The following is a 15,540-nucleotide window of genomic DNA, read 5'->3' on the forward strand; positions in this document are numbered from 1 at the left end:
TACCCAACCGGTCACACCTCCATAATCCCACTTACCCATTTTCCTGCCAGTACAGCTTGGATCAGGTTTAGTTAAAAATACATGCACTAAATTAAAGATATTAATTCCATTTGTTCCATCAGTTTTTATTGGATCTACAGTTATTCAGGTAGACCAGGGGTATTCAACCAGACCCTACAAGGTCCACATTCCACCAGGTTTTCTATGTATACTTGCTCCGACACAGCTTACTCAAATAATGAGTCTTTGCGCAGAACCTGATAGGCTGTAAGATCTATTTGATTTGATTCAGGTGTGTTAAAGCAGAAACTCATGGGAACCCTGCTGGATTGCGGACCTCGTAGGACCGAGTTGAACAACCCTGAGGTAGACAGTCGGACACAAAGTGTGCGTACGCAGATGTCACACAGATGTCCTTGAATTAAACTATAAAGTATTGAAATAATGAATTTGCATATTTGTTGTCTTATTTGTCTTTTTGTTTCAACAAGGGAGACACAATTTATTCCCAAAACAACCCAAAACCTAAAAGACATTTAACTCAAACACATGGTGGTTTTTAATGTGTCTTCTTTGTCAGACACTCAAATGTAAACACACTTATTAATTTAACGTTAAACAACTTGTAATGTTTTACTATGTTGATGAAAATCTGTCATTTAAAACACACCAAAAAAAACCAAACAAAAACCGATGGCATCAACAAATGTGGGACGTCCTCCTTTGCTTATTCGGTAGATTACATTTAAGCGTCTTTCTGCCAGAAATATTTTAAGATGAGCGTTTGATTGCATTGGGATCTGATGATTGACCCAAACCTTGCAGAATGTTTTACTGATGTTTAACATCTAAACATCTGGGGTTGCATCACTGCATGTGAACAACTGTCCTTAAATAAATCATGTCAAAAGTTTGACACATTTCTCTGAATCCATGCTTCCATCTCATCCATAGTCATTCTAAACCCAGAGCACCCTCCTTCTCCACAATATGATGTACATTGATTTCTTTATTTCAACCAAATTAAGCTTAAATAAGCTGTTAAGATTATTATCAGGTTGAAAAGGATTTGGAGCGTAAAGGCTAATTTTTTTACTGAATGAAGCAATAATATATCAAACACATCAGTTTAGCTAAAGTGGGTCAGTTAGAAAGTCAAAAAATGGGTGAATCAATTTGTTAATGAAGTGCCAGTGCTGCTAAAAATGTTTTGGCAAAATGCTGCTATTGATTTGTAAGTTGAAGGGAGAAATTTAGCCAAAGCTAAACTCAGAAAGAAGAATGCATGAAGACAAAACTGAACAAATTTAAGTTGCTGAAAACATCCAGTGTTGTACATCGAGCTGTGGTTACTCTGTGAACAAGACTTGTAATTCAAAAGGAATGTTGTTTACTGATTAATATATATAATGCTGCCCTTTGTGCGATGGGAGCTGCTGTTAAATGCTGGCTCAATAAATTGAGTTCCTGACCTCAACAATTCATGACATTCTCATTTAAACAGACGCATCAGGAACAAGTTCATCTCAAAAAAAAAAAAAAGGAAAAAAAAAGAAGAAAAAATTAACCTCTGTTAGACTGTAATCTGTAGAAAGCCCGGGTCCAAAGAATTACATAACTCCATGCCTTTTTTAGTTTCAGAAACGGCTTACAGCCGTCTCTGTTAAATATAAGCCTTATCCAGTCATTTCTGTTTAATCATTTATCTATCTTAGGAAAGCTGACGAAGCAACAAATCAGCTAAGCCTTTTCACAGCGGCTTGTTTATCCTATGTTCCCAGTACGAACACATCCTAGATTCTTGTCTTGGGTAAGATAATAAAATTAGGATTAGATTGCATGCCATATGTCTAAAATCGTAACCAATTTCCTACTTAGGCAAATATGTGGACTAAAGCTTTATCAGATTATACAAGCAGATTTCATCCTTTGTTTCATTATTTATTGATGATTTAAGATTTTCACAGCTAAATGAGCTTAATTTTACAACATTCCCAACCGCAGAAAATGTGCTATAAATTATCATTATTCAGTTTTTTCTTAGTGGGTCAAATCAGTCTGGGAGTTTCAAAGATGCTTTCTATTTGAAGTGTGAAACTAATGGAAGCAATATGAACAAGAAAAGCACTCAGAGAGCGCAAACCTCTGCCAAGGCCTTGAAAAAGTTCCTGGGTCCAAACGGTGATCCGGATCACCACCAAGATTAAATCAGTTCTTCTTTTTCACATTTCCAACAAGTCCTGAAAATGTAATGAAAATCCATCCATAACCTTTTGAGTTATGTTGCACACAGACAGACAGACAGACAAACAAAAAACATAACCTCCCTGGCGGAGGTAAATAAAATCACAGCAAAGAGAAAGTAAATGATTTATATTCAATAACATTTCACTACTGCTGTTATTCTCCCAGTTATTTTGCCATTAAATAAAATCTAAACAGGTTTTGGAACATTTTTTCAACAACACAAAGGAGCAGAAATCATTTAAATGGAGTGTAGGCTATTTTGTTGCTGTATTACCAAATGATATGAGCATTCACTCCTATTTCTATTACTTTTTTGGAATGAATCTATCCCCCCCATTACCTTTACACAGCTTGTCATTGACAAAGCCTGGAAAGGCTGGACGCACCTCTACAGGATGAGCGCCATAGCTTCAGGATTCATGCTGATTGCGCAGTAGAACAGTCATCAGTTCTGATTTCATAGGAAGTGGCTGAATGTGTGCCAACAGCAACATCATCATCAGGATTTCCAGTGAAGATGGTGTCGATGAGCCCTGACATTTACTTATTCGCTTTGATCTACCCTGTATCAAGATGTTGTCAGCAGCAGCAGCAGATATGAGACACAATGACGTAGGAAGAGCTAAATTTATTCCATAACGCCAGTTGTAGAAAATTGCATAATATATAAATCATAAAACCGTTGTATAGAAGAAAGCCGCACGGTGGATCAGTGAAGGGAAGGATTTCTGTTCACTAGTATGAATAAAAGTCCACTTAGTGGTGATTATTAATGGGATTTAGTTGTATGTTTCTAAGTGCTAGCATTCCTTATCTTGGTGCAAATACAAATTATTCAGGCTACTTTTAAGACAAACTCTAAAAGAGTCTGGCAGAAGAGATGTTGCAGGTTCAACCACAGACTGTACACAAAATATTTATACTGCCTCAAGGAATCAAACACTCCCTTTATAATGGTAAAGTCCACATTTATTTGCTCGCAAAAAGAAAGTCACATTTTAAATAACATTCAAAGAAAAAAGCCCAACAAATTAAGGTATGCTTTGGGGCAATCTTGTGATTTATTTGAAGGTCACTTCACTGAACTGCTGTTCTCATTTGGCGGATTTCTTTCACTTCCAACACTTGTGACAAAAGACCAAGGAAGATTAAACAGCAAATGTTTTGCTTGTGTGTTAGAGGTTTTATCATCGTCGATCTAAACAGCTTAGTGTTACAGCACATACTGGCGTTATTCCACCAGCGGATCCACTTTCTCACTTTCTTCATTCATCTTTAATTCTTTTCTGAGAGAAACTCTTCGGTGTCGACTCTGCACGCTACAATGGACGTTTTCATTGAACAGTCACAGGCTCTTAGTGAGAAGCACTTGACCAACTTAAGGAGAATGATGTGAGCAGTGTGATGCTGAAGCACTTGAATAGCTGGCGGGCGTTCCTCGGTCCTGGAACGAGATAAGAATAGCGCTCGCTTGTCTCTGCCCTCGCACTTCGCCTGCGAGTTTGGCTGAAGGTTGGTGAAGCACGCCTGCTCTGTCTCTGCAGCGCTGCTTTAGAAATAAAGAACGGCAAAAGGGAAAGGAGCGCATACTCTTTGGCTTCACCAGAGCAGCATGGCCTCGGATATATTTAGCGCCGTCCGTTTGCATACACATCTACGATGGTCTGCAATTAGGCTGTTTCCTGTTGCAACACAGGATATGGCAGCACTGTGAAGCTTAGCCATAGATATTCTTAGGGAGGATGCCAGCCAGGATGCCTAAAGGACATGCCTCATTTTTATGCATTACACAAAGCACAGAGTTACTTTATGTAAAGTAGAGTAGAAGTGATGAAGGAGGGTCTTCCTGAGGAAATCAGAGTTGAGGTAGAAAGTTGCAGAATGCACTTAAAAATCAGATTGTTTTGGGCATTTAGTTGGAAATTTTATTTGTTTGTGTTGTTGAAATGAATCTTTTCTGATCCAGCTTCATTAGGAGCTGTTGTAAATATTCAGAGACCAGAGTGCCCTTGCTCACACTCCCTTCCAAATACAGCCCCTCCTTCGTACGAAGCGCTGGAAAATATGCGTCAGCTACTTCCTCCGTCTCTCTCCACCCTCACTTCAACTTCCTGTTCTCTCCACCGGTTGGAAGTGAGATGCTTTGAGTCTGAGATGCTGTTATTATTGCAACATAGGCTGGTTTTTAACAATGAAAATATCACTTTGTGAGATGGAAAAGGAAAGAAACTTTGAAGTTAATGCTAGTTGCACAAAGCATCAGCACATCTGATCACAAAGACAAAAGAGCACATCGTAAAACTTAGTCACATGTATAAATACACTCGAGTGCATGTTACTGCGCTCTTCAACATAAACAAGCTTGAGGTCACTTAGATTCAACCATGCATGAACTCTTTTTATACGCATCTGTGCCCACTTTCACTCTGTCTGTTCCTTCTTGTTATTTTCATCTGTCTCTTCCTCCTATCACTGTATCAAAGCCACCTTTTTTTAAAAGACTATAAAAGGGCTTTAGAAACCTGACGCACAATACAGTGGGCTGGAATCAAACATTCGATGTCTAGGACTTCAGAGTAAAGTAGTTGTGAAAACGGACTCATATCAGCAGATGGTTTGGCTGGTTTTTTAAGATTTACCAGAAATGTTGCAACATTGTTTGGTATCCGTATTATCTGATGTTATATGAACCTGCTCTGTCTGTCCAGCTAATGTCGTCCTTCTAACCTAAACTCTTCATTTGTTGCAGGGATTGTAAAATCCCTGTGTCCACCTATAACACTAAGGGCACATTGGAAAGTCCACTTCGTTTGGGGAAATGTGAATGCGCCAAACGAATTCTGATTCGGAGCAAAGAGGCAGACTCGGTCCACCTACAAACGCAGGTTTCAGCCTGTTTTACATGGACCAAATACAGGAAGGGGACTACAAAAGAAAAGTTAGTTCCTGCATTGCATTGTGGGTAAATACATAGCAAGCGCGTTAAGTCGTCTGCCTCGTCGGTCATTGTTGCAGTGTATTTCTGCAGTATACTTGCATAAGAAAACACTTAAAACCCCAAAACAGCGACAGTTTTCTATGTTTAACTCTCAACAGAGTTTTCTTCTTCACGCCGGTCTTGTTCTCTCTTTTGCTAAACATTAGTGCAGCGCCACCTTTGGTGGGAATAGGGACATATCATTGTAAAAGTTTGGCGCATGACCAAAGTACAGCATGAACGCGATCTCGATCTGAATGGATACAACCCCCTACAACTGAGCCAAGTCCCTAATCGGACTGAGTCTAGTGGACTATCCTCATGTAAATGCATCCTTAAAGTGCCCACCAACATGTGGGTTTTGTTTTCAGGGGGAAAGTGGATACTCTCCATTCATTCATTCAGAAAACGTCTCCATTATAATTTCACCACAGTGATTTAACATTTTGCATTTAATATTATTTAAAGGTCAAAGAGGGTGTAGAGGGGTTCCTGAAAGGTCCTGTTTTCAGTCAGTTTTTCACCTGTTGATTGTGCCTTATTGGCAACAAAGAGGTCTTTAAAAACATAACCTGCCGCTGTTATTTCTGGATAATTAACACATGCCCAAACTAAGCGGTTCAGCACCACACTAGTGTGTGTCATACACATCGAGTCGCAAATCTGACTGATTGCATTGTTTATAAGAGTGGCAACTTCCACAATGCCAATTTGTTATAAGTAAAGACACTGATGCGGTCCAGTTTCACCTTTTTTTTTTTTTTTTTTAATTAATTTATTTTTTATAACTTCTTCCCTTGCTGACTCATGAACACATCAGCATTGGATCAATTTCAACCCTCAACAACCCCCCACACCCCCACACTATGTGACACATGACACTGATGGAACCAGCATAGAAAAGGCTTTTACAGATTTAATGACTTTTTAAAATAATGATTGTTATCGCCCGTGCTTTATGCAAAGTGAAAATCAGTTGCATTGATTGTGTGTCGATTGTGCACCTAATGGTTTTGTTATATGTGTTTCAGCTCTGATGGTACTAGCTGAACAGTGACCACTGCCTGCCTGAGGACACCTGCTGCCCAAATCCCCTCATCATGTCTGGGATCCACGTAAGTGCCAAATTTATCCATGCCAGTAACAGCATATCATGTCTGCATCATTCTAATGTTCATGACACCTTGAGGAAGTTTGTTTACCTGCTGGCTGAATTGAGAGGTTGAGCAATTTTCATGTCTGAAAGATTGTGCAGCTTTCACACCGAAACAGTCCGTAGTCATAAAACATGAAAAATATGTACAATAGAAACATTGGGCATGTTATGAGTACGTACACACCTGATCCTGCACACTTTTTCTTTCTCCAAAATCCTCACGAAAGATGAAACTAGGCATACATGCACAAGCTCGTAATCCCTTCCTTGTTTATACTAAAAATGACTATGTGGCTAAACAGCTCCCATCACATGTTGTTCAGTCAACAATGTAAGACAATCAGAGGAAACCAGAAAGAAGAATCGGACTGTTTTTCTGTCGTGTGGATGTGTCGCAAATCCTCAAGCGTTATCATCACAGCTAATGTCGCAGAGAAATGCACACCTGCTCAAAGTAAAATAACTCAAAATAAAAAAAAAAAATGGTCAGGAAGCAGGTTGCAGATGGTAGAAATTACCCATACGTCCATCTGAGTCAAACAGACTCAGAAAAGAGGTGAGAGGAGACCATCAGAGTGCACCCAGCATCTCCATGGTTACTGCTCCGGTGGAAACCTGTTGCTCGTCTGAGGACAGCCTCCAAGTGCAGCAGCTGCGGTTCTTACAAGCGATGGAGTCCCACTTTGAAATGATCAATACCTGCCGATGAAAAATATTGCAAACAAGTCGAAACCTGCCAGTTTATTTGATGATTAGCTTCTTTTAATCATTCTTTGTACGACATCTCCCAGTGACGCTGTAAAACCGCAGCATTTCTCTTGGCTTTTTCTCCTCTGGTAGTTAGTTCCTCAGCAGCCACCATGACACTGCTGATTGGATTGCTCATCTGTGCCGCTGATAGGATGATGTCTCTTATGCCCTTTTATGGAATCTCTTATAAACCTAACAGAGGATATGCTGTGAAAAACTGCAAGTTCTGGGAACATGACTTACGCTCTCTTGGCAGTGGATTTTTCCCAACATCAGCTGTTAGATTTTATAGTGCTGATGACAAAATTAAATAAGTCTCTTTTGATCCACCAAAAAATATTTTAACTGTAAGACAATACTGTGTGTATTTACTTCATTTTGCCATTGATGAACTGCCAAAGCTTCAGTTGGATTTTTTTTTCTCTTTCTCTCTATATTCTTGGCTCTTTCTTGCTACCTGTATCCCATTTTCAAGTCTACGGCTCATTTAATGAGGAATTCTTCGCTGTTCGTGCAGAATTCTCCTTGTAATGTTAGCATTTTGTCACACAAAGGTCAATTAGCTTTTCCTTTTCCACATCCATATATATATATATATATATATATATATATATATATATATATATATATATATATATATATATATATATATATATATATATATATATATATATATATATATATATATATATATATATATATATATCAGGGGTAAATATTAGTGAACAGCTTTACAAATTGTCTTTTTTTTATGTGGTAAAAAGTTCCTATTTCCTAATGGGGGAAGCTTGGAATTGAGCAGCTGTAGTTCCTAAGAGTTGGACATAAACAAGAAGAACTGCTTTCAATCCTACAAATTAATCAGAAAAGCTTCCTGTGTTGCAAAAGTGCCCCTATGAAACCAGACAAGTGAAGTGAGTCAGACAAATCTTTACATTACAGCTTATCTACAGCGCTGTGCTGGCAAACCTGACATTCAAGTGATTAAGGCTTTGAATTGTTCCTTTTTTTTTCTTTTTTTTAAAAAAATGAGATATAAATTAACACTGTGGCGTTTCAGGTGCTATTTCAGACTTTTTCTGCGGCCGATGAAGTCACATTTTTTTTTTTTTTTTAAAGAAATTCAGCATTGCTATTATGTGGGATGTGAAAAAGCAAGTCAGATATAAAAGTCTGAAAGCATAGTCTGGATGTTTCTGACATGAAACAGCATATTTTCTGACACAGCATTAGATGCTATGTATTCCTCCAGTAGTATAATAAACCCACAATGTCATAAGATCTGTTGACAGGTCCTTTACAGTTTCAGTCAGCTGGTCCTGATGCTCTACCTGCTGATCAGTGTTGAGGATGCTGTTATTAAAAAAAACTGAAGTGCTATGTGACATTAAACAGCCCTGATTCCCCCGACTGTGTATAAAAAGTTTACAGCAGAATATGAAGGAAATTCCCTCTTAGAAAAAAAAAAGAAAAAAAAAAAAAAAAAGTTTTCGTTTTAACAATTACTGGCTTCATCTGACCACTCAGAACTGGACGACAAAGGAGAAGTGTGTTTTTTTTTTTCCTGTTATCACCAGGGTGCCATCAGCACTGCTCTAATACTCATGATCACAATTGACTGAGACTACCTTGAATAAAGCTGCTGACTCACTCACACCTGCTGCTTTGTACTCCGGCTTTGTCAGATTATCAGATTCGTGTTATTCAGGCATGATTTCGATCACATTACCGAGCCGATATAACGGCGCTGACTGAATACGCTCAGCTCTCCTGTCAGATCAGACAATAATAAGAGGCCTGCAGATTTAATGACTGTAAAGCCATCTATCAAACCAGATGATTTGATCAAATTGCATTGATGAGCTGATATTTGAGGTTATTTTATCTAACTGTTTCAGATTAAACTTATTTTTGTCACAACATGTGGAGATGTGTTCAGAACAAGAGCTGCCGTGCTGTCAGATGTCCTGTTGATGATGTTAAATGATGATTTAACTGAGATCTATTCTGTTTCTATTTCCATGTCCCTCTTCAGCAACTCATTACTCTGAGCTTTGACTTTGTTGCTGCTTGTTCAGGCCGGCTCTTCTCTGCTCCTCGTGCCAACTGAGCTCGTTCCTCTGTGACTTGTGTTGCAGGCGCCATGGTCGACTGGCACAGAGTGTGTAGCCAAGTATAATTTCCAGACTGCAAACGAACAAGACCTGCCCTTCTGTAAAGGAGACGTACTGACCATCATTGGAGCCACCAGGGTAAGAGAACATATGTCTGCCAGCATGCAGGTCCGGGTCTGCTGTCAAGTTAAATTTACCGACCAAATGAACTTGCTCAGCAGTTACCACAATAAGTGTCACAAATAATCACAGAAACTTTTCTATCCAGGTTAGAACATTTTTCTCATGCATGAAATCATGTAACTTATCTAGCCCGCTGTCTGCTTTGATTTATTTTATACAATTTTATGTGCTTTATCAGGATTTTTGCACATTTCTCTTTATCTTCTTTCTACAACATAAAGATCTTTGGATTGCATTTATGTTGGAAATTTAAGCTTTTCTTGCCTTTTCTTTGTCATACAAAGCTGGTGGTTATGCAACAGGTAGAGGTATTCGTGTATTTCTTCCTTTCACTGCAACTTTTTCTTTTTTGGTCATTTGTTGTCTGTATCCAAAGAAATCCAAGCTCGACTTGACCTTTGGATTTTTATTGGACCTATTTTTTTCTTATTTACCCACTCAGCCTCTTCTGCAACTTGTTGAAAAGCTTTAACACGTGGATGTCGTGTAACTTTTCATGTTGATCTTCCTGTGTGGTTCGGACATAAACTATGTAAAGCGACAACTTTCTGAGATCTTTAGGATCAACTAATCATGCCGTTTAATATTCCCATTAATTATGATATCAACTAAATGTGACGTCTCTAGTTAGTAATGTAGATCTAGTCCCTCAGATGGTTGAATGTAGTTGTTTTTCTTTCTTTTTTTGTATATTGAAAGATTTTCATACACATACGGTGTAACTGAAGAGCTACAGTTGTTTGTGGATGATGACATCCATGACACATGACTCTGATTTTCCTATATTTTTATTTTGGTGCCAAACTAAAAATACATTTTTGACCTACCTAAAACAATATGATGAAGTGAAACAACTTTCAGCCTCAGCTGGTGGGATTCCTTGTCCCCAGAGGCTCTTTTTTGGTCTGCGGATGTTTAATATGCACACAACTCTGCATATCTCCAGTAAATCAGCCCTCAAATATTCGATTGAAGCAGCGGTGTTGGTTGGATTATGGCTTCCTTCCTCTTCTACTTGTAGTACACTCTACATTTGTGGCTTTTCTGCTTCATCTCTACTTTAAATCTGTGTATTTGGAGAGACCCGAGGGATAGGATGGCTCTCACCTACAAAATGCCCTGATTATTTCCGATGCTAGAACTCATGGCCCATTTGGACTTTTTCAGGATCCAAACTGGTACAGAGCAAAGAACACGGTGGGCAGAGAAGGCACCATTCCAGCTAACTATGTCCAGAAAAGGGAAGGAGTCAAGTCAGGAGGGAAACTCAGTCTAATGCCGTAAGTATCAGAGCGTGTCTTTTGGAAAATGTCACAATGCTGCAGAAATGTCTTTTACATTCGTGCTTAAGCTTGTGAACTTGTATTTACAACCATGCAGTGAGGGGAAAACACAATGTAGACCTAAAACAAAGGAAATTCCATCTCTTACAGCCTTAAACTAACTTTATTGTGTTTGTTTTATCTGCGTGGCTTGCAGACTCTGAGTGACATTTCAGGCTCTGTGAAACAGTAGCAGCTGGAAAAAGAGGACAACCTCAGAAGAGCTGTATGCAAATTAAATGAGACAGGGAAGCCAAGCAGCAGCATCAAAACCTAACTAATGATGTGACGAAAACTAAAAAAGAAAAGTGAGAGATGCACATTCTTCTCTAGTGTACGAGTTCAAACATTGCCCCACAGCTACATGGAGGAAACTCATTCACCAGTTTGAGGCCTTTACATACTGAGATGCTGAAGCTCGTGTAAGTTGTGGTTTGACTGCAACATCCTGCTGGAAGGAAGTATTTAAACGGGTATTTGACCCTCTTTCTCTTCATCAGCTGCTACTGAAAGCTTTTAACCTCTCCTTTTGCCACCACTCATGCTGTCTGTCCACACCGTTTTAAACTGTGTCACTGTGTCACCCGGCTCTGGCATGCTGTGTGTGTGTGTGTGTGTGTGTGTGTGTGTGTGTGTGTGTGTGTGTGTGTGTGTGTGTGTGTGTGTGTGTGTGTGTGTGTGTGTGTGTGTGTGTGTGTGTGTGTGTGTGTGTGTGTGTGTGCTCTCTGCAAAGGCCTGATGGTAACTTTACACTCGTCTTGTTGAGCTATGATTGCTTTATAAACATAGCGCTACAGCTGAGTTATTACTCCTTTCATTTTAATAAAGCTTCAGCTCCAGATGGTCATTGTCACATTTATTGATCATGTAATCGTTGCTTTGGTCTTGCAAACCGTTTCAGTCCTCTTTCTAGAGTGTTAACGTCATTATTTTTTTGGTTTTTTTGCCAAGAGAAACAAGAGCTGCAGGTAAATTGTTGCCTTTTGTTTTCTTTGTAAGGATGGAAAATGCTTCCAACGTTTTTCCTTCCTCTGATCTGATCTTCTTGTTGCCACCTTTGAGATTTCTGCATTATTAAGTTTTTCTTCAGTGCTAAAACCATGATAAGTAGTTCCCCTGGAGTCAGCGGCTGTAACCCACAGGGACATTTTGATTTAGTCATGAATCACTAACAGATGTCTCAGAGAAGACTTCTCCCTTTAGTCTGGGTTACATAAGGGTTCAGCTGTGGTCTTCTGTCCCCAAGCTGGTTGACACTCGACAGCAACAGCAGCATCCTGTGCGTCCTCACTGCCATCCACGCTGTCTGCTGCCCCCTTGTGGCAGACCCCCCGTCATCCTGAAGAAAGACAGCATTCAGTCCTGCTTCACTTCCACGCTTCAGTTTTGCACTGAAAAAGTTGTTGAACACAGTCTTCTCAATCTCTCCTCTTTCAATATGAAGTCATTTCTGAAAACTGCAGCCGATTTCTGCAGACAAAGCAGCGTGTGTGTGTGTGTGTGTGTGTGTGTGTGTGTGTGTGTGTGTGTGTGTGTGTGTGTGTGTGTGTGTGTGTGTTGCTCATTGTCTCCGTGGCCATTGACTCAACTTGGCTCCTTCTCTCAGATTAGTTGGAGTTAAAGACCTGCTGTCCATCGGAGAAGCTGCCTGGCCTGATCTAATCAAGTCAACCTGCATTAAGCTGCTTTGCCATGAGGGTCTCTGCTGTCTCAGGAGGCCGAGTACGCTGGAGGAGGAGGGTTTGAAAGAGGCAGCCAGGGGAAAACATGATAAATCAATTAGCGCAGTTAATTACCACCCATTGACCAGCTAACGCCTTTGGGAAGAACCAAAGTGTAGCTGCTGCTGGTGGCTAATTTGACCAGTCACACAAAGACTGGCACAAGTCTAAAGACTACATGGCAGGGTTCTGTTAATTAAGCTTATTAAGTTGAAGCAGTGTCTATATACAGTTGTGCTCATTTTTATTCATACCCTTTCATCAAAGAAGGAAAAAAACCGCTGCCTGGAAAATAAGCTGAAATTGACTAAAGTAATAATAAATAAAAATTTTATGAAAATCATGACATTATTTTCTAATTCTGGTTCAACAGAAATATTTTTTTAAAAAGCAAACAAATAAGATAATTTATTACATATTACATCACTCATAAACTAATATTTTGTTGAACAATCCTTTAATGTTTCCGCTCCAGTCGGGTGTTTTCTGTTCCTCTCAGTCAGACTTCTGCACCTGTTGACAGGTATTTTGTCCCACTGTTCAACAGAAAAGTGCTCCGATTTGTCCAGGACCAATTTGTTTGTTTGATTTTTCTTTCTTCAACTCAATAAAGTTAAATGAAAAAAACAGTGTCTTATAGGGGTGGGGAAATCGAATCGAAAAATCGGAAATCTGGATTTTTTTCTTCACAATTTTCACATCAATTTTTTAACAAAAAAATTAAATTAAAAATTAAATGAAAAAAAATTTAAATCTTTTTTTTTTGTTAAAAAAATCTTTTTTTTTCTTCAAATGAATAAATGAATGCACTATCTAATTTTTGTCATTTTTATTGTTTTTAATTGATCTTTATACTTGTTTTCTTGGGCATTATAGCAACAGAATGATGGTCTGGCGACTGCGTTGTTTTTTCCTCATTGAAATTAAGAAAAATGATGAGAAAAAAGGTTATACATTTTGTTTTGTTTTTAATCAACAAAAATCCGCAAAATTGTAAGAATCGCAATTTAAATATAATCGGTACCCAAAAAAATCATAATCGAATTGGGACAAAAGCATATCGTCACACCCCTAGTGTCTCATATTACAAAATTATATTTTTGCAAATTTTTAGTTATTTTTCCTTTTTAAAGTCTCCAGTTATTTGAGTGATTGTTGTAAATTCAGCCTTTTCTTTAATGAAAGTGTATGAATACATATGAACACAACTGCACACACACACACACACACACACACATATATATACATATATATATATATATTCACACACACACTTTATAGTTGGGTTTATTTGCTGCAACTACAACACATCAAAAAGTTTAGACTGAAGCGGTGTAATCCATTTATTAGCTTCTTTATGCCTCTAAGTCAGAAGCACTAATTCCTCCTGACCAGTGTTTCTGCTTCTTTATAAAACTTGTGGCATGTGGTGAAAAGTGAAGCCATGTCTTCGTCTCCCTGACCTCAGCTGGGAATTGGTTACCCAGCTTGTCCTACTCCCTGCCTTGTCTGAGCAGTTTGAGCATTTTCCTGTTTTTGCCGTGCCTGCATGTCAGTTTCCGACTCTGCCCCCAGACTTCTTGCATGTGTGTGTGTGTGTGTGTGTGTGTATACGTGCACCATGTTTCCTGTTGTTTGGGTCCAGGTACATTCTCCCTGAGGCAAGCCCCCACCTCTGCACTGCTGAAGCTGAGCGTACTGGAAGTGCTGCTGCTGGCTTCCCATTATCAACTTTCTCTTGTTTTTCACTTCTCATTTCAGGGAAAATTGTGAATCTCTCTGTGGTTGAAATGATAAACGAGTGTATAAAATGACCATTTATGTCATCCTATCTGAAGATGTGAGGGATTTTAGCCTATTGGCTCCTCTTTCAAGTGTTTTCCTTGTTTTAAAAAAAAAAAAAGCCAGAAGAATCTTATCACTGTTGCATTAGCATCAATATGTGGCCACTCACAGCTGCCTGTGTCCCCTGCTTGTCCTTCTTTTCTCTGCTCCCCTGTCCACCCCCCTTTTCCAGCTGGTTTCATGGGAAGATAACTCGTGAGCAGGCAGAGCGGCTCCTCTACCCCCCGGAGACAGGTCTGTTCCTGGTCCGGGAGAGCACCAACTACCCTGGTGATTACACCCTGTGCGTCAGCTGCGACGGCAAGGTGGAGCACTATCGCATCATCTACCACAACGGCAAACTCACCATCGATGAAGAGGAGTACTTTGAGAATCTCATGCAGTTGGTGGAGGTGAGGGGCGACAAAAAGCACACTCATTTCTTTTCATCTTACATCCACGCTCGATGCCTTTTAGTGCACATGGCACCGTGCAGAGTGGCGGCATGTTGAGAAGAGCTGGTCACTCTTAGACCTGTCGAGGTGGGCGTCGAGTTAAACAAGTCTTGCAAACTTGCCGTGTGGTATTAAACGAAACCTTTGACCTTTGAGACTGTGTCCATGAATATGATTCAGTTTTTGTGTTCTTGTAATTGCTTCCTCCTGAAAGTCACGAGCCGCCTTCATATGCGAACTTGCCGCTCTTCCTCTTTGGTGTTGCACACGTGTCAAACAGAGGCGCTTCATCGCCGTCTGCTTACACACATCGTGCATCAGAGCGGCGAGTTCTGTGACCATGAGGAGGGTCTGTAGCACCTCTATTAAAACTTCCATTGCCAGATCAGAGGAGTGTCAACTCTGCTCTCCCCCTCCTAAATAATGAAAATACCCTAAATAAGCTGTGAATCAACCACTAAACTTTCTAGTTCAATGATAGCTTGTATTTAAACGGTCCTCCTCTTCCTACTGTTCTCATTTAGCCGTCCAAGATGTTTATGTTTTGGGAAACCCACAACTGTTGTTGGCTTTTGTTTCAATAAAGCATGATGGTACTGAAATGCCGCGCATTCATGATATAATATCAGCATAGCGTGATGGTTTAACATTTTCTGTAAGTTTCACCTGGAAGTTGAATAAACGTAACTTTTTCTGAACAGTGTGACACGAGTCGTAGACAAATCAGCCCCTTTGAACAACTTAGTTACGACATTAAAGCCCCGTTTCCACCAGCGAGTCCAGGTTGGTTG

The 15,540-nt window shown here is 39.5% G+C and overlaps 1 protein-coding gene across 1 annotated transcript in view; it reads left to right on the top strand.

The window, feature by feature from the left end:
• The window catches only part of cskl (c-src tyrosine kinase-like), a 53,108-nt gene that overhangs the window by 20,620 nt on the left and 16,948 nt on the right, over window positions 1-15,540 (top strand). Inside the window, exons 2-5 of the mRNA XM_079242623.1 lie at window positions 6,256-6,339; window positions 9,269-9,382; window positions 10,595-10,707; window positions 14,488-14,707. Coding sequence (XP_079098749.1) covers window positions 6,325-6,339; window positions 9,269-9,382; window positions 10,595-10,707; window positions 14,488-14,707 — 462 coding nt within the window. The 5' untranslated portion in view covers window positions 6,256-6,324. The remainder of the gene's footprint in view (window positions 1-6,255; window positions 6,340-9,268; window positions 9,383-10,594; window positions 10,708-14,487; window positions 14,708-15,540) is intronic.

The sequence above is a fragment of the Telmatherina bonti genome (assembly GCF_933228915.1).
Source record: "Telmatherina bonti genome assembly, chromosome: 1".
NCBI lineage: Eukaryota > Metazoa > Chordata > Actinopteri > Atheriniformes > Telmatherinidae > Telmatherina > Telmatherina bonti.